The sequence below is a fragment of the Peromyscus californicus genome, unplaced genomic scaffold (genome assembly GCF_007827085.1).
Source record: "Peromyscus californicus insignis strain IS unplaced genomic scaffold, ASM782708v3 Scaffold_9__1_contigs__length_137607984, whole genome shotgun sequence".
NCBI classification, from domain to species: domain Eukaryota; kingdom Metazoa; phylum Chordata; class Mammalia; order Rodentia; family Cricetidae; genus Peromyscus; species Peromyscus californicus.
The window spans coordinates 74,642,208-74,663,201 of record NW_026294617.1 but is presented as its reverse complement, the minus strand read 5'-3'; the positions used below and the strand labels follow the sequence as shown (position 1 = coordinate 74,663,201).

Sequence of the window (20,994 nt, the reverse complement as noted above, 5' to 3'; positions counted from 1 at the left end):
AGCCCAGGCTGGCCTTGAACTCACAGAGATCCGCCTGGCTCTGCCTCCCAAGTGCTGGGATTAAAGGCGTGCGCCACCAACGCCCGGCCTTTCCTTTCTTCTTAAGTTATAATTCTTTCAACACTTGAATGTCAATATATTGCCAGTTTCTACATTAAACACAATGTAGCAAAATAAATGGGGCCCTCCCTAGTGGGGAAGTAAAGTTTCTTCTTGACAACCTTGACAACCTGATTTTTTTTTTAAATCAAAAATAGATTGTTTTTAGCCAAGCAGTAGTGGTGCATGCCTTTTATCCCACCACTCTGGAGAGAGAGATGTGGATCTCTGAGTTCAAGGCTAGCCTGGTCTGTAGAGTGAGTTCCAGGACAGCCAGAGCTACACCCTGCTTCCAAAAAAAAAAAAGTCCCAGATCCTCCCTACATCCCCACCAACCCAAATCCACACTCTTTCTCTCTCATTAGAAAACAGGCATCTAGCCGGGCGGTGGGTGGCGCACGCCTTTAATCCCAGCACTCGGGAGGCAGAGCCAGGCGGATCTCTGTGAGTTCGAGGCCAGCCTGGGCTACCAAGTGAGTTCCAGGAAAGGCGCAAAGCTACACAGAGAAACCCTGTCTCGAAAAACCAAAAAAAAAAAAAAAAAAAAAAGAAAAAGAAAAGAAAACAGGCATCTAAAGGTAATGAAAATAAGATAAAAACAAACCAGAATAGGACAAGACAAACAACAAAAAACTCAGAACAAAAGCAACACAGGTGCGCACACACACACACACACACACACACACACACACACACACACACAGAAAACCCATTAAAACAGAATCAGACACTGTAATGCATAAGCAAGAAATCTGTAAGGGAAAAAAATGCAGACAAAGCATGAGCAAAGAACCTCCAGAGACACCACTGAGTTTGATTGTGTTGGCCATCGACTGCTGGGCCTGCCCTTAGGTGTGGTTTGTCTACCCAGTGAGAGTCCAATGCAAGCAGTTATCAATTGTAATGGCTTCTTGGTTAAGGATGGGGTATGTGTCCACTTCCCCTCTCAGTCCTGGGACCCCATCTGGGTTAGACCTGTACAGCTCATATACCTGAAGCCATGATCTCCGTGCGTTCGTACGTGTGTGTGTGTGTGTGTGTGTGTGTGTGTGTGTGTGTGTGTATACATACCATTTCTGTTGTGCCTGGAAGGCCTTGTTTCCTTGGTGTCTTCCACTCCCTGATTCTTGCGATCTTCCTCCCCACCCCCCTCCTCCACAGAGTTCTCTGAGCCATAAGGAGGGGGTTTGATGAAGACATCCCTTTTAGGACCAAATGTTCCAAGATCTCTCACTCTCTGCAGAATGTCCAGTTGTGGGTCTCAGTATCTGTTCTCATCTGCTGGGAGGAAGCTTCTCTGAGGATGGCTGAGCAAGACACGAACCTATGAGTACAGCAGAATGACGTTAGCAGTCATTTTATTGCTGCCCTCCTTTAGCAGACAGTAGTATCTGGCTTTCTCCTAGGTCCACGGCCTGTCTAGTCTCAGGTTCTTGGCCATCCCAGGAAGTGTCAGGCGTGGGCCATCTCATGGAGTAGGCCTTGACTCCAATCAGACAGTGACCACCTGAAGTTTTCCCCTGGATTCACTGACTTCTCTGACCTCCACAAGCCTGCCATGGCAAGTACATGCCCACCCTACCCCCAAATTGACATAAACGTGATTTTATATATATATATATACACATATATATATACATATATATGTATATATATGTATATATATATGTATATATATATATGATAAAAGATCGGCTCTGCCTTCAAGCTACTCACCATCACTTATTAAGCATGATATGCACAGAAGCCCTGGGTTTAATCCTCAGAACTGCACCAACTGGGCTGGACATGGAGGCCTGGTAGTCAGAAGGCCAACATCTGTTTTGGCTACACAAGTTTGAGGCTAGCTTGGGTTATATGAGACCCTGTTTTACATTTTTAAAAAATTGTTAGGCGTCTGATATGGAGCCGTAATTAATTTAAGGCACTTACTTGCTGAGAGGTGGACGGGGCCTTAAGTGAACTTCAGCCTAGGGGTGGCGGGGAATTACACGCCTCTCCAGAAATCATTCAGCCTGGGCATTGTTGTCCCAAACAGAGAAGTCAGAAAGAACCCAAGAGGAAATGAGAATGTGTAGCGGGTTTCTTTGTGTTTTATGAGCATTACACGCAGGGATTGCCCCCAAAAGTTGTGTCTAAATTTCCCAGCCTGCCTGGAAAATCTGGCTTGCACAGGCGGACCGGAAGTCGCACGCCTCATGGCGCTGGGCCACCAGGGGGCGCCAGGCCAGGCAAGCGGCGACCGGAGCCGCGCGATGGCTGCTGCCCGGTTGCTGCTGCGCCTGGCCGGGCGCCTGGAGTCGGCGAACTTCATGCAGAGTGTGTGTGGCCTCCTGGGCGCCGAGCAAGGACCGGGGCCGTGGCACGCGCACTGCAGCTTGGAGCGAGGACGGCTTGTCCTCTCCAGCCATTCGTTCCCCGGCGCCTCGGAGAGGCTTCCAATCCAGGTCGGGACAAGGGAACCAGCAGGAAAAGCGAGGGCAGCTAGAGGGTGGGGGCGGGTGGCGACAGGCTAGCTCCCACCGCGGCACCCCTAGTTTCTGAAAGTCCCACCCTGCTTCAAAGCCTTAGCCCGGCCAACCCCCTCTTGTCAGAGACCCCCTTTCTGCCCTTTTGCGGCTCTGGACCAGCAGCCTGGGGGCTCCAGGACCGAGCTGCCCACGAATAGAGGTGTGGATGTGGCTGTGGCTGTGATTCTTCAGTCCAGTGACCAGACTGTCTTGTTGACCCGAAGGACATGCACTCTCCCCATTTCCCCCAACATCTGGGTCCCTCCAGGTGAGCGCCTAAGAACAGACTATGGAAGACAATGCCCTTTCCCTCCACTTTGCTATTGGGTAGTCCCGTACAGTGGTGGCCCAAGGTCAGCATCCACAGCTACAAATTTCCCCTGCCCAGTGGAGGATGGGGTTCCTGGTGAAGGCAATCACCGTTCACTCTTGGGTCTACTCTTCTTGTAGGTGGCCACATGGAACTTGATGAGGAGGTACCAGTCTGCCGACCCAACCGGGAGACCCATGAGTGGGGTCACCTTGGGTGTGGGCTGAGGGACAATGGACATGGTGGGGTTAAGCTTTGGACACTCTGACCTGCTGCTCCCTTTGACTCCCAGATACTGGAGTGTGGGCTTCGAGAGCTGCAGGAAGAGTGTGGGTTACAGCTGCCCCAGGACCAGTTCTCTTGTGTCCTTCTGGGGTTGTGGGAGGTGAGACAGAGCCCCTCAACGACCCCTAAGGCCCACTGAACAATCCTTATCTGCCTTGGCCACTGGGGAAAAGAAATGTGGGTGGAATGAAGTCCCCAAACCATAGCCCTCACCTATGTCCCTCTTACCTGTTAGGTTACCTACCACCCACTCCTTGGGCTGTGGGCCAGCATTTTGTCTCCCTAAAGCTCTGTTTACAAAGTCTCAAGAATAGGAAGTTTCTCCATATGCCATGTTGGTTTGGCTTTGTTCTGTTTCAGTCTGCCTACCCTCCTAGGCTGAGCTGGGGTTTCCCCAAATACCATCACCTCGTTCTCTACATACTCGTGATCTCCCAGGAGTCACAGCAGCAGCTCCAGGTAGGCTTGGCAGTAGAGGACAGAGCATACCACCTGGTTCTGTGACTAAGAGGGCAGGGGAGATAACTAAGCTACAGGCTGTGCTCACCCCTGGTCTGTCCCCTCCGCCTGTGGCCTCTTCCCCTAAGTGATGAATCAACATGTCTATCCCCAGGCCCGGATCCAAATAAATCCAAATGAGGTGAGTGCCCTTATGTGGCTGGGACCAGATGTAGCATCGGCTGTGGCCGCCACAGAGGATGGCACAGAGACACCCAGACGTCTCCTCCAGGACCTACCACCCTCTCTCCCGTAAGTTTGACTTTAGCAATCGGCACACAACATACATGCATATGCATACATGGGGGGACTGCAGTTTAGAATTACATGTTATGGAAGAGATTTAGGGAGCGAGTTGCCCTACTGATAACTAAAAGACCACCTGAGATCAGACTCCAAATGTTAAGGGTCCGTGCTCCAACTAGCTAGCACTGAAGACCGTGGTTTGAGCCCTACTCTCCCACAGGAGAGTCACTTAACCTCCTTGAGTGTTTCCTTTCTGCTGAGTGAGGTTAACACTCGCTTGCCTTACGTAAGAGTTGGGAGGATTAAATGGCCCAACATACTAAAGTTCATTGTAAGCGACAAGGCACAACCCAGACAGAAACTGTCGTAATCCAGTGCAACCGAACTGAGGGACGACGGAGGAACCCAACCTCTGCTCCTGCCCGTGTCCACACTCCTTCGGACAACCCCAACCACAGCAGAGGACAAAGAACGGGTCAGCACGGGAACCAAGTTTGCTCTCAGGCTCTGGCTGCAACATCTGGGCAGGTGAAGGTAAGGAATGAGGGTACCACAGCATTGGGTTGGGATGGTCTAGTGTTCTTATGGACACCATATGCTTGTTGGGAATGCCCCTACTCCCTCCAGGTAAAAGTGAAGTTTAGCCGGGCGGTGGTGGCGCACGCCTTTAATCCCAGCACTCGGGAGGCAGAGCCAGGCGAATCTCTGTGAGTTCGAGGCCAGCCTGGTCTACAGAGCGAGATCCAGGAAAGGCGCAAAGCTACACCGAGAAACCCTGTCTCAAAAAAAAAAAAAGTGAAGTTTACATGGAGCCCGGACCAGCAAATGAAGGATGGGATTCTGTGAGATGGTGGATGTAAAGGCTTCTGTTGCAAAAACCTGAGACCTGAGTTCAATGCCTGGAATCTCCTTCAAGGTGGCAGGAGAGGTCCTACCCCATAAAGCTGGCCTCTGACGTCCACATGCAAAGCCAAGGCACATATGCACATACATATACACACATACACAGCAATAAAAATTTTTAAATGTTTTCTAAAGGTGAAAAGATGGAACATGGACCCTCTGCCCCTAAACCAGGGGTCTGGAAAGTGAGGTACAAAATCCCTTCTCTCCAGGACGCTCACAGAACGTTCACAACCTTTATTGTAGGTGAGAACTCTGCTACAACTCTGAGGATAAAAAGTAACATCACAACATAGGGCATTGGCCCTAAAGGGGCCTGAGGAGTGGGAAGGAGAACGCAGAGCCCCCACGTCCCACAAAAGGTGCAGAATGTTCTAGGCCTGGCCACAGGTCACTAGAAGCGTAGGCCCTTGGTTGTTTAGCATAAGAAACATTGTGAACTTAAATATATAAATAGAGAGACCCAGGCAGTAGGCAGGCCATGCCCTGCTCCCGAGCCCCTGGGAATCAGGACTAAGACCTTGTTTCCTCCTCAAGTCATACTGGGAAGGAAAAGGCAGGGGAAGTCATCTTTGGATAATTTGGGGTTTTCTTAGTTATGTACAAAAAAGAAATCCACAACCCAAAATAGAGTTCTCTGTCCATCTCTGAAGTTTCATGTCTCAGATCTGCCACCTGACTGTGTGGCCAAAGAGAACGGAATGGACATGAAAAGGACAGACGTTTGGGTTTGGGAAGGGAAGGCGTTTGGAGGGCCAGGAACATGCCTTTTCCCCAAGAGGCTGTAGATCTGGTAAAGGCTGAGGAACCCCTCTTCCCTCAGCCCCTAACCCTCCATCTGCCTCCCACTGCCTAGGTCACCATACCCCAAGGAATGTGCCACCATCGAAGAACACTTCCAAAGACAGACCCCAACACCCTTTAAAACAGGTTAAATGTTAACCCTTTGAGTACCAGCCTCGTTAGGCAGAGATAAGGCCAAAAGCAGGTATCCATGAAAGCCTGGTCTGGCCTCTGGCCAAAGTCCCCTGAGGGATCAGGGTACCCAGGGGTTGGGAACCCACAGCACATCTGCTCAGTGCTGGGGGCCAATGAAAGTTTCATGATCCAAGTAACTCAATCCAAGGAAATGACATCTGACCGACAGCCAGTCAAAGAGGGGCCTGAAGGCAGGGGTCCTCCGTGCCCTTCCCTCAAGGAACTCCCAGGAGCCACAATACTGCTGACACGGCCAGGAGGGGGTGCTGGAGTGGAGCTGCGGTGAGAGCTTCCCAGTGTGGGGGCCAGCGGGCCCAGGAAGTGGGAGGGGGTTCCCCGGTACTGGAAGAAGTGGCCGAGGGTGTCCTGTTCATCGAGCGACGTGATGACAGAAGGACCATAGTGCTGGGGATGAAGGACACACAGCTTCAGGCTTTATCTCGACTCGCCACCTCCCAACAGTCATCTTGAAACTGCTCTGTGGGGTACCAACCCTGTGGATCTCAAGGCATTCTTGACAAGAAACGCAGGGGACCTCTCCATCTCTGCCCTTCTTCCCCAGACCCTTCCCCATGCCCTGCCTTGAGACAGGCCTGCCAGATACCCAGTTCTTGGCCTTGTGGGTGTCTGAAATGTGTAGAACATCCACAGGGGAAGGCTCTAAGTACATGTGGGGGCGGGTGGACAGAAAGCAAACTACATGAAAGGAGCTAGGAAGACATAGGTGTGAACATGAAGTGCCCGTGGGGACAGGGAGACAGGCTGCTACATTCTCCTCTCACAGAAAAGCATTTGGAAATCCCTAGGGATTTGGACAGGGAAAGACAGTGCCATTAGGGTCTAGAAAGGACTCTTCCGAGATCTTAGATCTTGCTAGGAATGGCCACTTACCTGACTCTCAGTCTGAAGGAAAGAAAATAAATCTAAACCTGGTAGGAAAAGAAAAATCAAAATCAACCCCTTTCTGACTCCTTCACCACAAGAAAATAATCCCCCTGTCCCTGGGGCTCTGCAAAGGAACAGGTCTAGAGAGGGTATGACGGGGCAGGACCCCCATCCACCCACTTAGGATCAGTGTGATACCTTGGATATCGGCCCCCAGTGGGAAGGCAGGTGGGTACTCATGTAGTGGGAGACTGGACAGGAAATCGCTGCCCAGTGTGCCCATGGCAGGGCTCCGCAGCACCGAAGATGGCTGGTGACCAGACGTCAGGACTCTGAGTAGAGAGAAGGAGCTGGAGAAAAGGCCAAGCACAGCTGCCCAAGGTCCCGTTCCGCCCACCCTCCCCTGTCCCAAAGCCTGCCTGTAATCAGAAAGCAGGTCTGCCATCCTGTCCCTTCTGCTACAGATGCAGCCTTTTCTCATACCTACCCTTTGCCTCCAGGAAGGGCTGGAATGGCGGCCGCGGTGACAGGGCAGTGCTTCTTGGGTGGGGGCAGATCTTCCTCATCTGATGAGCTTTCGATTGTCAAATCAATCACTTCAACCTTCTTCTTGTTCTCTGATGGATTCCCCTCTTGGACTGAGCTATACTGGAGGCCTGTGGTTGGTTAAGAAGACTGTGTCTCAGAAAAAGGACCATCCATGACTTAGCTCAATTGGGGAGCAGGGGGTCACTCACCATCCAGCCCATACCCTGGCGGGGGGCAAACCTCAGATGCCTCCTTCTTAGGTTTCATTGGACACCAGGATCCATCCTCCATGAACTGGATCTCATCACAATCCGAGCAGGAGTTAAGAATTTCCATGAATAAACTAGGAGAGGACATGGGGATTCATGAGGCTGGGAGCTGGCTGAGACACGCTTCCTATGCCTCAGTCTCCTCACCTCTATTACGCACCTTCCTGGACCTCTCTGGGTTGTTGCTGGCACAGAAATAAAGCACAGGCTGGGACTGGAGCTCAATAACAGCACTTGCTTAGCATGTGGGTCCCAAGTTTGATCCCCAGCACTGGGGGGGAAGTATGTAAAAGAGCTTCACAATTTTTGTTTTGTTTTGGTTTTGAGACAGGGTTTCTCTGTGTAACCCTGGCTGTCGTGGACCTCACTCTGTAGACCAGGCTGGCCTCGAACTCAGAGATCTGCCTGCCTCTGCCTCCAGAGTGAGTGCTGGGATTAAAGGTGTGCGCCACCAGACCCAGCAAACTTCACAAATTTTGGGTGCAGGCTTAAACCTCCTCAAAAGACGCCGTGAGAGCCCTAACGGAAGCTGTGGAAGGAGACTAAGACTACTTAGGACCAAAAGAAGTATTCACTTGTCGGGGGTGGTGGAAGACTAGTTATGTAAGTATATCCAGGACCTCAAAAAAAACCACCTTATTGTGCCAATCGAATAAATGCCATTTGGAATAGTAAAAGTGAAAAGGAATGTGACTGCCACGTGCTGTGGGAAGTTCCCGCAGTTGTCATTGGCAATCTATTGGAACAATTCAATGTATGGCTCTGCTACTCACGAATGTGACCTCCCGCTCTGTCTCCCTCCTCACCTGTAACCATGGCACATATGTTGTGGGGCTATTATCAGGACTCAGTGAGATAGTGCATGCAAAATGCTGAGCACGATGTCATCTATTCTAAGTCCTTAATGTCACACACTGTGGATGACTAAAGGAGATGCAGAGAGAGCTGAGATCCAGGAGAAGTAAGCCCTAAAGTGGGAAGGCATCTAAGTGACTGTCCTGGGACAGAGGGAAGCAGCAAAGCCCTACCCATCAATAACGAGAGATTCATAGGGAGCCTTCTTATCACACACTGGACACGTCCACGTTGGCTTCTTCTCATTCATCTGTAGATAAAGGGCAGCGTCGAAGCTCTGCAGGTGGGCACAGGTAAGGGCGCGGCATGGGACGGTCAGGCGCATCTTCCCTAGCTGATGAGAGAGAGTTCATTCTAGAAAACTTTGCTCTAGTACTCTTAGGAACCATCTTCAGGCTTCAACCCAACCTTCCTCCCACGTCCTCTCGCCCCGCGTACCCACCGGGCACATGAGTGACACCCGGAGACTTGTAGTAGCCACCTCACTGTCAGGATCAGCCGTCAGTTTCTCCTTGACTGAAACAAGAGTGATGTGAGAGCCATGGGGTCAGTTAGGCTGGAAGCAGCCTGGAGGCAGCTGAGCAGAGTCTCTGGGGGCCCACGGCAAGTCACAGGAGTGGATCTGGATCAAGAAGGCTGGGTATGGAAAAGAGATTTCTCCATCCCTGAAGATGTTTAAACACCACAGGGTGAAATGTGGGCTACGTTAGAGATGACCTTGATGGAAGGGAAGCATCGTGTGAGGGTTAGATTGAATGAATTCAGGGCTTTTCAGGACAGAGAACTCGGAACTCAGTAGGGGTGGAATTAGGGTCTTGGAGATACAGAACTGTTGTACGATTGGGAATGCAAGGTTATTGCCATTGCTTGAGGCTCTAATCCTCAACCACAGAGACTGAGGAGAAGCACAGGGGTTGGGGGTGGGCTGGAGACCATGTAACAGAGTTGGTGATAAAGCCTGGAGAGCAGCAGGAACCCCTGAGCCCAAGGTAGAAGGAGGAAACGCTACTCACTCAGTGCCCGGGAATGGTCCGGATTCCGGATCCCCTTCGCTCTGAGTTTTTGGAGAAGGGTCCCTGCAGTCAACTGCCTCACCAGGTACACAGACAAGGAGTAATTCTACTTGGGGAAGGGGGAGGGAGAATTAGCTTCTGCTTCCGACCTCCTCCTTCTCCATATACTTCGTCTCACAAAGACCAGAGATGTGGCCCTAAGCAGAGAGGCCCATAAAGAGCAGGATGAACCCCCAACCCCAAATAGACGACTCCCCTGTAGCCTCTTTAGGCCTCCGGCCATGCTCACCCGTCCGAACTCAGATGACCAATTAACCACGATGGTGTTGGGGACGGTGGCTGAGAGCCGGGCCAGGGATGTGATGTTGATTGGGCGGCTGGGCCTCTTGGGCTCAGCTCCGTTCTTGGTGGGGGGGAGGTAACCCTGAGGAAGGCAGGGACTTGTTAGTGGAGTCAGAGCACTGGGAAGGGGTTCCACTCTAACAACAGCAATCCTGTCTCAGGTTACTCTCTGGAGGGAGGCCAGCAAAGGAGTAGGGATCCACTCGGTAAGAGCCCTACACAGGCCGTGTGAGAGGTGCACTTCCGGGGGGAAGGGGGGGGCTTATTTCTTAACCCAGGAACCCGTCACTGAGTCCCGGGGAACAACAGAGACACTTCTCATCTTCCTTTCATCTGACATCATAACCTCTTAGACGTCTTTTCTAAACCTTTGTATTAAACAAGTGCCCCTCCTCCGGGTTCTGAGGAAAATTATTCAGCCCTGTTTTATTTGACTCATTCTTTCACTAATTTTTTGAGAATTTCATGCCATGTGTTTTGATCCTATTCACTCCCACCCTCAGTTCTTCCCAGAACCACCCCACTTTTCTACTCACCCAACTTTGACCCCCCCCACACACACACATTTATCAAGTACAGTTTGTGCGACCTGCCACAGAAGCGTGGCCGCCCTACCAGTCAGCCCTATTTTAATACTCTCGAGATTATACTGATTCTGCCAATCAACTGAGCTACTCCATGGCAGGCACTGGGCTCAGCCTGTCTTTTCATAAGAGGTTTTTATACTTAGTATTGATTTGTTGCCAAAAGGGAAGGAATCTCTACCTACCGGCAGGGGGCAGAGTTTCCCATTAACCTTGACAAAGAGGTTAGGGGGGAAATAGTCCTCCTGGGGGCAGCTAGTCTCACAGAGACAGAACCTGGGGAGGAAGGACAGGGTGAATGAATGGTAAGTGGCACTTTTCTGAGGTGAGTCCAGCACTGAAGCAGGGAACGCTAGAAAGCAAATCAGTCAGAGGTATCTGTAGCCCCCAGCATCCCGAAGAGTCCCAGGGCCAGAGTGGACTGGGCAGGGCAGGAAGAGGGTATGTTCTACCCCTGGTTACCCACCCCTGTTAAGAAGCAACTCACCTTAGCTGCACTTGTATGGTGTAATCGCACTTGGCTCCTGGCAGAACCTCCCTGCAACAAGAAAGAGAAATGTCAGTTCAGAGGGCGGGCGGGGATGGACAGAGCGCAAGACGTCCAGGGCACAGACGGAAGACGGGGGGAAAAGAATGAGAGACAAAGCAGAACAGAGAAGACAGTCCCCACAGACAAGGCGGGAGGGGTACCTGGATGTGAGGATCTGCTGCACCTGCTGAGGGGTTAGTGCAAACGTAAAGTGCGCTTCCTCAAACCTCTGGCTGGAGGTGGATGCTGAGGACACAAGGAGAGAGTCATTCCCAAGCCCATGCCTCGGAAGCCATGCTCCCATCCCACACAGCTGGTCCTACCAGACTACAATCTAACAGGAAAAAAAAAAAAGGTCCAGCGAGTCCAGAAAGAGATTCCGAGGGACCACAGTCAGCCATACCGAGGGTGGTGGGCCGGATGAGCTCCCCGTAGACTTCATAGAAAGGCAGTGGCTTCATGGTGACATCGGGGTGCACAGGCTGGGGCAGAGGAGGGTGCATGTCCACCTCACGCTTAGGGCCCAGCAAGGTGCCAGGAGTGAGAAGGGAGGGAGGAATGGGAGCTAGGGGGCCTGGGGAGCCGACAGGAGAGGTGCCAGGCGGCAAGGAGAGCAGGGAAAGATCAGAGGGGCCCAGGGTCTTCCGGGGAAAGCGCCTGCGGTAAAGTTCTTTGATCTTCATCTGGACGCTGGGGGCACAGCTGGACTTGAGGAGGTGCAGGGCCTTGGCCAGGAGCTCGTGCTTCCGTCCACTCTTGTTCCGGCCAGCGAAGCCAAGGAGCACCTGGAGCTCAGACACCCGGAAACTCATCACCATGTGCTGGGGAGAGGGGCACAGAAAGGATCCCACATCACAAAGGCCCGTCCTGCGGATGACATGGAAGCTGAGCTCCTGGAGGACAGGGCCCCTCCCCTCCACCCCCAGTGTTGAAAATCACTCTAAAACGAGGGCACTACCTCCGAGGTGCTGACCTGACTAGCTGAACCCACAGGGACCACCTAGCCCCCTCCCTACCCCTAATCCAGACATTCCTTTAAGCTGATTATAGTCTCTCCAGGGCTCAGACTCTCAGGGTGTCCCTGTCTCCTGGGAAAAGGATTGGACACCAGGAGAAAGAGAAGGATTCAGGCCAGGCAGCCCCATGAGGAAGAAAGAGGCCAGGTGGCTAGAGGATTGTACCCCACAGCCCACCCCTCCCAACCACCTCAATCCACCTCTATTCTCCCCATATCTCTGAACTGAAGCTGTTATGGTCAGGGATTTTAGGTCAGAGTTCAACACTCCATCATCATCCACACACACAAATACACATACACTTGTTTGTTTGTTTGTTTGTTTTTCCAGACAGGGTTTCTCGGTGTAGTTTCGGTGCCTTTCCTGGATCTCGCGCCGTAGACCAGGCTGGCCTCGAACTCACAGAGATCCGCCTGCCTCTGCCTCCCGAGTGCTGGGATTAAAGGCGTGCGCAGCAGCCACAGCCACCGCCGCCGCCGCCGCCGCCGCCGCCACCACCAGCTCACACATACACTTTTTACATTATTTACATACCCACACTCCTTTAATTCTGTTTTACTAGAAGGAAGCTACCAAAACTTGTAGGGGAGAAGGATGAATCCACAAGTCTAGGTAATTAGCCTGACTAACTCCATCGGTCAGGAACTAATATCTTTTCTCTCCCACAGGGGTGGAAACGAGGGCAAAGTTCTCACAGAGACCCCAGGAGAACAAGACTGGTATCCATGGACCAGGGCACAGAAGCAAGCTTTTCTGTTTGTTTGTTTTGTTTTTTTTTTTTTCAAGACAGGGTTTCTCTGTGTAGCCCTGGCTGTCCTGGAACTCGCTCTGTAGCCAAGGCTGGCTTCTAACTCACAGAGACCCACCTGCCTCTGCCTCCCCAGTACATGTGCCAGCACCGCCCAGCTCAAAATAAGCTCCTAAAGGGTGATGACCCAGGGGCTAGAACTCAAGCCTGTCCAGGACCAGGATGGAGAAAAGCCAGAAGATGGGGGCGATGACGGTCTAAGGCTCTGAGGGACGCCCTTAGAAGTGGTTTCCTGAAGACTGGGGGGAGAGGGGCCAGATCTCTCTCCTTGGAGGGCTCCCTTCTGTGAATGTCTAGAAGACCTAGTCACGAGGCAGGCAGGTCATTAGCTCCCCAAGTTCTTTCCCTGTGGGACTCCTTTCCAGGAATGTGATGAAAACCTTTTCCCCCCTCTACCTTTCCACGCTTAGCTCCGCCTACTTGTTGTTATTTCTCCCTTGGCTTTATAACTTCTTTCTCGATCCTGTGGCTCACGCTTGCTCCACCTCTCCAACCACGACAGCGCCTCCTTCAGACAGCAGTCCCTTCCCCTGAGCCAGCAGGATGCTCCTGCCCCATCCCTTAAGGTACACTCCCATACAGCCCCGCCCCCTACGCCCCGGCTGCCAACTGGTACTTCCCAAGGCTCAGATGCCAACCGCAGCCCCAGAGCCTGCATCCCGGGCTGCACGTCCCCGGGAGCCTGCCAGCCTCGGGCCCTGGGGTCCCATGCCTGCGTCTCCCCACTGACGGCCGCATCCCTCGGCCCGATGGGACTCGCCCCTACGCCGCCCCTGGCGCAGCTCTCTCGCGCCTGACACTACCCTGCAACCACCTAGACTGCTAAAAGCGGCTACGGCCCACGTCCCCGCCCCCCTGTGCCTCGGCCTCCCCGCGGCGACAATTCTCTCTCTCTCTCCCCCCCCACCTCCGCCCCACCCCTGCATCTGCCCCGCGGCCCCGCCCCCGGGGTGCCGCCGCCGCCGCCGCCGCCGCCGCCGCCGCCGCCGCAGCCCCTTCTTCCCGCGGCCGCTGCCCGCGCATCCCTGCTGCCGGGCCCTGACACGTCGCCCGCGCCCACCCCGGCCCCGCGGCGCCCAGCCCGGTCGCCTCCCCGCCCCGGCGCGCGGCCGAGCGGGGTCCCGCCGGGGCTGGGGGAGGGGGCAGGTACCTTTAACTCGCCCAGCTCCGCCATCTTGAGACATCGCAGGCGCCCCAGCCCGAGCCGGAGCTCAGGCCCAGGGACCGGCGCAAACTCTCCGCCCCAGCGCCGGCCGCAAAGGCCGCCTGCTCCGCCCCGTCCGGCCCCCTACACCTCCCCTTCCCGGCCCCGCCCGCCGGGCTTCGGACGGCCGCCGGCCTCGCCCCTCCTTCCGCAGCCCCGCCGCCCCGGCAAGTGTCCCCCGGCCGGAGGACCAGACGGACGGGCGGGCGGACGGGCGGACGGGCGGACGGGCGGGCGGGCGGGCGGGCGACGCGGTGGCCCCCGCGGGGAGTGTGCGGCACAGGGATCGCGGGGCCCTGCGGGTAACGGAGAGGAGGCGGGCCCGAAGGGATGGGCTTTTAGGGGGCCAAGGATCCTGGAGAGATGGAGGGGGGGGGGGAAGTATCCGGAACTGCCGGAGCTCCGAGGAAGGGGGAGGGGCGGCGAAGTTGGAGCCCGAGTACCCCCCACCCCACCCCCACACCCTATCCCCCCGGAGCTGCAAGTTTAGCCAGCGAAGTCCCAGAGTTCTGCCGACTCCCGGAGCGACGCGCTTGGCCCTTTTTTAGGGAAGTTGGGGGACTTGTGAACTGTTGGAGACGGCTGTCCTCGATCCGTCTCCCCCGAACACACAGCAGCTACATGCATGCGTAGCTCCGGCTTAGCGCCGCACGACTCAAGGCTGGACGGCAGCAAAAGTTGGGTGCGGAAAGCAAGACTTACCTGCAGAGCTGCGGGGGTGGGCCCCAGGGCGGACCGGGCTCGCGGGGCTCCCGCAGGCTGCACAGCTGGAGTTGGGTCCCGCCGCTGGACGCTGCAGCCTCAGCTCCGCCCGGGCCAGAGCTCCGCCCGGGCTAGCGTTGCTGCTGAGGCCGCCCCCTCCAGGATAAGCCCGCCAGGACCGGGGAGAGGGGAGAGGGGGCGGAGCCCAGGAGCCGGCGGGAGATGTTAACTCCTGGGAGCGCTTAGGAGAGAAGAGGTTCTCGGCGTTCGACGGCGCAGGAACTCTGAGCCCTTGCGGGAGTGTAAGGACCGGGCTGGGCGGGGACTGTGTGCACCGGGAATCTGGTTGTTTAAAGGGGTTCTAGGATGAGATCTCCATCTGCCTAGCGGAAAGCCTGGGCTACATATGGAAAATAAACAACCCAAACCCTGCAGATGGCCCTCTATCACCCTACCTCCAAATATGCTTACAGTATCTAGGGATCCCACAGTTTTGGTGTCATTCAAACGAACACAGGAGAGGTACACATACGGAGGAGACACTTCTGCCCCTCTTTGTTTTTTGTTTTTTTTGTTTTTTTCATATAAACTAGTTGTACACTTTATAACTTACATATTTTATTTACAATTTCATTAAGTTTACAAGAGCTGTTTTTCAAAAAGATTTATTTATTTTGGTTTTATGTGTATCATTATTTTGCCTGCATGGATGTATGTGTACCACATGCACACAGTCCCACAGGTGGCCAGAAGTCATCAGATCCCCTAGAACTGGAGTTACAGGCGGTTATTGGGTTCTATGCGAATGCAATCTGCCCCTCTTTGAAATGCCTACCCACTCCTCCAAAGCTTTGCCCCTCCCCCAGTGGGCCCTGTCTCAACCAAGCTGGCCACTCACTGGCAAACTCGAGTAATTCATTCTATTATCTATGAAGGTAGCTACTTTAGGGCAGTGTTCCTTATACTAGTTTTTGTAGTTGTTTGGGGCCTGAGGGATAATGTCATTTGTCCAGTAAGTTGTTGACAAGCAGGGGGAGGTAAATATTAAAGTGCTTATCACAGATTGTTAGTTGTTGAGGACTTAAAACCTTTCCAAAGCTCCGTTTACCCCAGAGGCAGGTTGTTATGCAAACAGGGAGCGTACAGAAAATAAAAGGCTTTAATAAATACTAGGAATAATCCCATTTAGCCTAAGCCTTGGTGTAATCCTTTCCATGAGCACCGACCCAAGCCGCAAGCCATACGGTGCTAACAATATGCCTAGGTGCCTGACACACGCATTTAACTGCTTCCTGGGTTTTGTTCCTAGGGAAATGACCACCCTCTCCTAACACTGGGGATGGGAGAGGAGTGTTCCTTGCTGCCTGAAATGATGGCCCCTCAAGCTGAATCGAGACAAGTATTTGGCCCTAAGTCCCATCTGCTGCCTCTGGCCTCTGAGTCTTAATCAGGCCCTGATGCTTTTTGTCTGTTCTGGGGGTGAACCCCGGACCTTGTACAGGCTGGGCAAGGACTGTGCCCCTGAGCTACTTTGCCGGGCCACCGGCGCTCACGGCCCGGGAGCTCATCGCCACCGGAACTCATCGCTGACCCCTGTTCTTTTGTTTCCTCTTAGACTTGATATCCCTTTTTGTTCAAGACTTTTTTGGTGACCCCAGGCCTCAGGTAAATTGGTATAGGAAAGTAAGTATATAAATCAAGCATTCACTGACAATAAACCATAGAGAAATTTCCTTTTTTTTTTTTTCTTTTTTCTAAGACAGGGTTTCTGTGTTGCCATGGCCATCCTGGAACTCACTCTGTAGACCAGATTGGCCTCGAACTTGCAGAGATCCACCTGCCTCTGCCTCCTGAGTGATGCAATTAAAGGCATGTGCCACCACTGTCCAGCCATAAAGAAATTTCTGATTCTTTGGTATACATATAACTTTACCATTTATTATAGTTGAAAGCAGCTGTGTGTGGTGGCACACACCTTTAATAAAGTACTGTTTGTTTGTGTCTGTTTTATTGAAACCCAAGTTAGAAACTCAAAAAGCATTGTTTTAACAACCAAACTTTCTAACAATACAATCCAAACATATACTAATTTGAAACATTCTAAGGAGTGATGATAGGAAAATGTTTAAAATATTTATTTTCCATAATTAAACCATTATGTTTTTTTATAAGAACAGAAAATTTTGTATGAACAGTAAAAAAAGTTGCCAATACTTGAAATTTATGTATGTCAATTATACCTCAACAAAGCTATAAAAGTGTACAGAAAGTAAGTCTCATCCTTTTTTTTTTTTTTTTTTTTTGGTTTTTCAAGACAGGGTTTTTGGTGCTTGTCCTGGATCTCGCTCTGTAGACCAGGCTGGCCTTGAACCCCCAGATCTGCCTGCCTCTGCCTTCCTTGTGCTGGGATTAAAGGGGTGCGCCACCACCACCCGGCATAAGTTTCATCTTAATTGTTAGTGATACAACGAAAGAAGATCTCCTAAAAGTGTTCATTTGAAAGTTGGACACGTTTCCCAACTGTAACCCCAGCATTCCGAAGGCAGGCAAATCAAGTCAAGTTTGAGACCAGCTTGGTTTGCATGGTGAGTTCCACTCCAGCCAAGACTATATGACAAGACCCAGTCTCAAAACAAAATTAAAATAAAAGTCAGCCAGATATGGTAGCACACGCCTTTAATCCCAGCTCTTGGGAGGCAGAGGCAGGCGGATTGCTGAGAGTTCTAGGACAGCCAGGGCTACATAGTGAGACCCTGTCTCAAAAAAATAATAATAACAATTTGAGCACTTGGGAGATGAAGGCATGAAGATCAAGAGTTAAAGGCCAAGCCGGGTTTGGTGGAGGACCTTCAAATCCCAGTTTCCCAAAGACAGAGGCAGGCAGATCTCTGTGAGCTCAACACCAACCATAGTGAGTTCTCAGGGGGCAAAGGCAGGTGGAGCTCTGAACTCGAGGCCAGCCTGGTCTAACAGAGCTAGTTCCAGGACAGCAAGGACTACACAGAGAAACCCTGTCTCGGGGTGGGGGGTGGGCGTGGGGGAAATTCAAGTCTAGTCTGAACTACATGAAGCCCCGCCTGAAAACAGGGAGGGGTAGGGGGTGGGAAGTAAGATGGCCCAGTTGGTAAAGGTGCCAGCTGACCTGAACTCACTCTCCACATGGTAAAAGATGAGGACTAGCCTCTAACTGCCACACACTCCAGGGCATGCAGGATAAATACAAATGTAATAAATGTTTAAATGAAAATAATAAAAGGTACATTAAGACTGGGGTTGGGGCCGGGCGGTGGTGGCACACGCCTTTAATCCCAGCACTCGGGAGGCAGAGCCAGGCGGATCTCTGTGAGTTCGAGGCCAGCCTGGGCTACCAAGTGAGTTCCAGGAAAGGCGCAAAGCTACACAGAGAAACCCTGTCTCGAAAAACCAAAAAAAAAAAAAAAAAAGACTGGGGTAGGAAGTTTAGCCTAGTGGAAGAGCATGTGCCTGGAACCCTGGGTTCAGTCCAGTGTGAATATGAGGTTGCACATTCCAGTATTCACATCCATTTCATCCTCTTTGCAAGCTCTGTTGATAAGAACCTAGGCTGAGGATTCAGCTTGGTGGTAGAGTGCCTACCTCAGATGCCTAAGGCCCTGGCTATACTCCCCAGGGCCGCTTTTGTTGTTTGTTTTGTTTTGTTTTGTTTTAATCTGTGCTGCTCTTAATATTCTATCCTAGTGGCTGGCACATAGTAGACCCCTTAAATATGTGTTTAATAAATTAATGTTGCCCATTAGGACCTTTCAAAGACATAGTGTTGGGGGCTAAATAGATGGCTCAATGAATAATAGCACTTACTGTTCTCACAGGGGACCAGAGTTCAGTTCCCAGCACCCACAACCACCTGTAACTTCAGCTCTAGGGACCCAATGCCCTCTTCTTAGCTCCCTGGGTACCTGCCTGCACAGGTGTGGACAAACACATACACATAAAATTGAAAACATAGTATGGATGGTACCATCAGCCACCAAGCTTCACCCCCTCTCACCTGTATACACACATCCTACCATCTAAAACCTGGAAAACGAGGGGGATGAAGCGACAGGTCCCTACCAAAGTCTGCTTAGACTGTCCAGGGGGAAGAGAGGGCAGCAGGGTTGGACCAGCTTCCGGGTGGGGACTATGAAACCGAGGAAAAGTCACTGTGTGCATTTGAAGTGACAGTTTAAGGGACTGTATGGAGGAGATGTGAGAAAGGCAGGAACCAGGGAAGGTTCTCCTCCATTATATCCTGACCCCTCCCAGCTGCCATCCTGGGATCAGCTCCCTCCGGGGAGCCAAAGGCCTGGTTTTCATAACCTAAGCTGTTCCCTGACACACTTGAACTTAACCAAGTGAACTCTCCCTCTCTAGACCTTCCTCTCTGCAGTTTCTTGGTTTTCCCAAACCTCCAAATATAAGGAATGTGCCGGTGCTTGATAATCTCTAGTAACTGAGAGAGGCAAAGATGCTGTTCTTCTCAGGAATGCCTGAACCCTTTCTGTGCCCTCCTTGGCAACTCCCCACTTCTCTAGGAGTCTCCTCTCCATTTTCTCACCCTTAAAACAGTCCCCTTCATGTCCACATGAATCTCAGAGCTGGCCTGTGCCTTCTCTCTGCTCTGACCCACGTTATCTCAGCTGCATTTCTGCATCAGCTGAGCTCTGGACCAGTTCCCTCAGCCCATGTGTAACCCCAATTTTCCACAGCAGTGTCTCTTTGCCAGACTCCACTGCTGCCAACCCCCTGCAGTCTGACCCAGCTTCACCCAGCAAGGGGTGGGCTGAGGGAGAACAGGAGGGATCCCCTTCTAGGCCACCAGGCCAAGGCTCCAGATTTTGGAGGAACTCATTCTCATGTAGTAGCCAGGCTAGTGGGGGCGGTCAGGTGGCTGAGAGATCAAATCTTTCTGCCCTAGAACAGAACCCAAATGTCCCTTCCTTCTTTCAAGAATCAGATTTCTCTCACTGGGGACCTAAGGGTCACTTATATATTGAAAACCGCTTTAGGATATATGTGTATCATTTTTTTATTCAGATTTTTTTCCTTTATCCCCGTGTGTGCCTAAAACAGAGAATGGTGATGTCACGGGACCATGTGGGTCAAATATAGGAAAGATTTTAACAGGTAGAATTTTTTACTTTTTTACATTTATTCTGTGTGTATCTGTGTGTGTGTGTGTGTGTGTGTGTGTATTCCATCATAGACCCAGCAACAAGTGTGCTTCCTACCTGAGATATTTGCAGGCTCCAGCTTGGTTTTTTTAATTATGTGTGTGAGAGAGAAGGTGAGTACCCTCACAGGCTAGAGTTCAATCCCTTTGGAGTTGGAATTATAGGCAGTTGTGAGCTGCCCAGCATGGCTGGAAGTCAGACTGGGTTCTCTGTTAGAGCAGTACTAATTCTTGTTTTATTTTGTTTTGTTTGTTTATTTGTTTGTTTTTTAAGTCAGGGTCTCTCACTGTGGACTAAGCTGGCCTCAGACGCACAGAGATCCACCTGCCTCTGCCTCCTGAGTGTACCACCACCACAGGCTCAGTATTCATTCTTAACTGTTGAGGCATCTCTCCAGCCCCAAATAAAGTATTTTAGAATGAGCATCATAAAGAAAAACCCCTAGATTGGGAAGATGGCTCAGTTAAGCTCACTTGTTGCAGCTGGGTGTGTGGCATAGGCCTTGAATCCCAGCATTTGGAGGCAGAGGTGGGTGGATCTCTGTGAGTTCCATAACAGTCAGAGCTACATTGTGAGATCCTGTTGAGAGACAGACAGACAGAGAGAGAGAGAAAGAGACAGAGACAGAGAGAGAGAGGTTGTTGCTCTTGCAGAGGACCCAGACTCAATTCCCAGCATCCACATGGCAGCAGCTTCTGTGACAGGCTTACTGTCAGGCAACACCCAGACTCAGGAAAAGCCATAAGCTGACCCCACCCAGGGAGGGCCTGCGTCTAAGGGGAAGTACCTGACATCCCAAACATTCCAACCATTAGATGAGGTGGCCAGATGTCCGTGAGTCTAGCACACACCTATTTTTGTTTTGCAGATACCCCTAGACAAACATCAGCCAATCAGGGTCCTGAACCCTGGAAAACCCCTCACCCCAACCACTATGATAAAAGCTCTACCCTGCCTGGGCTCAGGGTTCTCCGCCCTCACCACTTTGTGGGACAGAGAGACCAAGGTCAGAGCTTGAAAATAAAGGCTCTTTGCTTTTACATATGGGATTCTGTCTCCGTGGTGGTCTTTTGGAAGTCCCCACCATCTGGGCATAACAGAAAATACTATTTCAGATATGTACATATCAAATGTAAAATGCACTTACTATGGGTCAAAATCAAAGTTTAGAAATGAGGAAGTAGCAGCAGACTGGGCTATCAAAAAATGAAATGGAGGCACAGGACTTTAATCCCAAC

The 20,994-nt window shown here is 51.8% G+C and overlaps 2 protein-coding genes across 5 annotated transcripts; one reads left to right on the top strand and one right to left on the bottom strand.

Annotated features, from left to right (window-relative positions):
- The first annotated feature begins 1,859 nt into the window (after positions 1–1,859).
- On the top strand, positions 1,860–8,533 carry Nudt17 (nudix hydrolase 17). 2 transcript variants are annotated; one of them, XM_052731239.1, is made up of 8 exons: positions 1,860–2,546; positions 2,694–2,877; positions 3,060–3,085; positions 3,212–3,304; positions 3,565–3,663; positions 3,818–3,954; positions 4,324–4,482; positions 7,998–8,533. In XM_052731239.1, the coding sequence occupies exons 1-7, from the start codon at positions 2,196–2,198 to the stop codon at positions 4,478–4,480; spliced, it is 1,047 nt and encodes a 348-aa protein (XP_052587199.1). In that variant the 5' UTR covers positions 1,860–2,195; the 3' UTR covers positions 4,481–4,482; positions 7,998–8,533. The 2 variants fall into 2 exon arrangements, with proteins under 2 accessions (XP_052587199.1, XP_052587198.1); XM_052731238.1 differs by lacking the exon at positions 7,998–8,533 and adding an exon at positions 4,576–4,979 and having other exon boundaries at positions 1,868–2,546.
- On the bottom strand, positions 5,074–16,247 carry Pias3 (protein inhibitor of activated STAT 3). Of its 3 annotated transcripts, none has more exons than XM_052731236.1 (14): positions 14,565–16,247; positions 11,238–11,655; positions 10,996–11,080; positions 10,793–10,843; positions 10,491–10,581; positions 9,669–9,803; positions 9,380–9,485; positions 8,809–8,882; positions 8,540–8,700; positions 7,452–7,585; positions 7,202–7,370; positions 6,913–7,046; positions 6,721–6,758; positions 5,074–6,234 (listed from the first exon to the last, which is right to left on the bottom strand). In XM_052731236.1, the coding sequence occupies exons 2-14, from the start codon at positions 11,650–11,652 to the stop codon at positions 5,968–5,970; spliced, it is 1,860 nt and encodes a 619-aa protein (XP_052587196.1). In that variant the 5' UTR covers positions 11,653–11,655; positions 14,565–16,247; the 3' UTR covers positions 5,074–5,967. The 3 variants fall into 3 exon arrangements, with proteins under 3 accessions (XP_052587196.1, XP_052587195.1, XP_052587197.1); XM_052731235.1 differs by lacking the exon at positions 14,565–16,247 and adding an exon at positions 13,809–14,056; XM_052731237.1 differs by lacking the exon at positions 14,565–16,247 and adding an exon at positions 12,151–13,474.
- Positions 16,248–20,994: the final 4,747 nt, after the last annotated feature.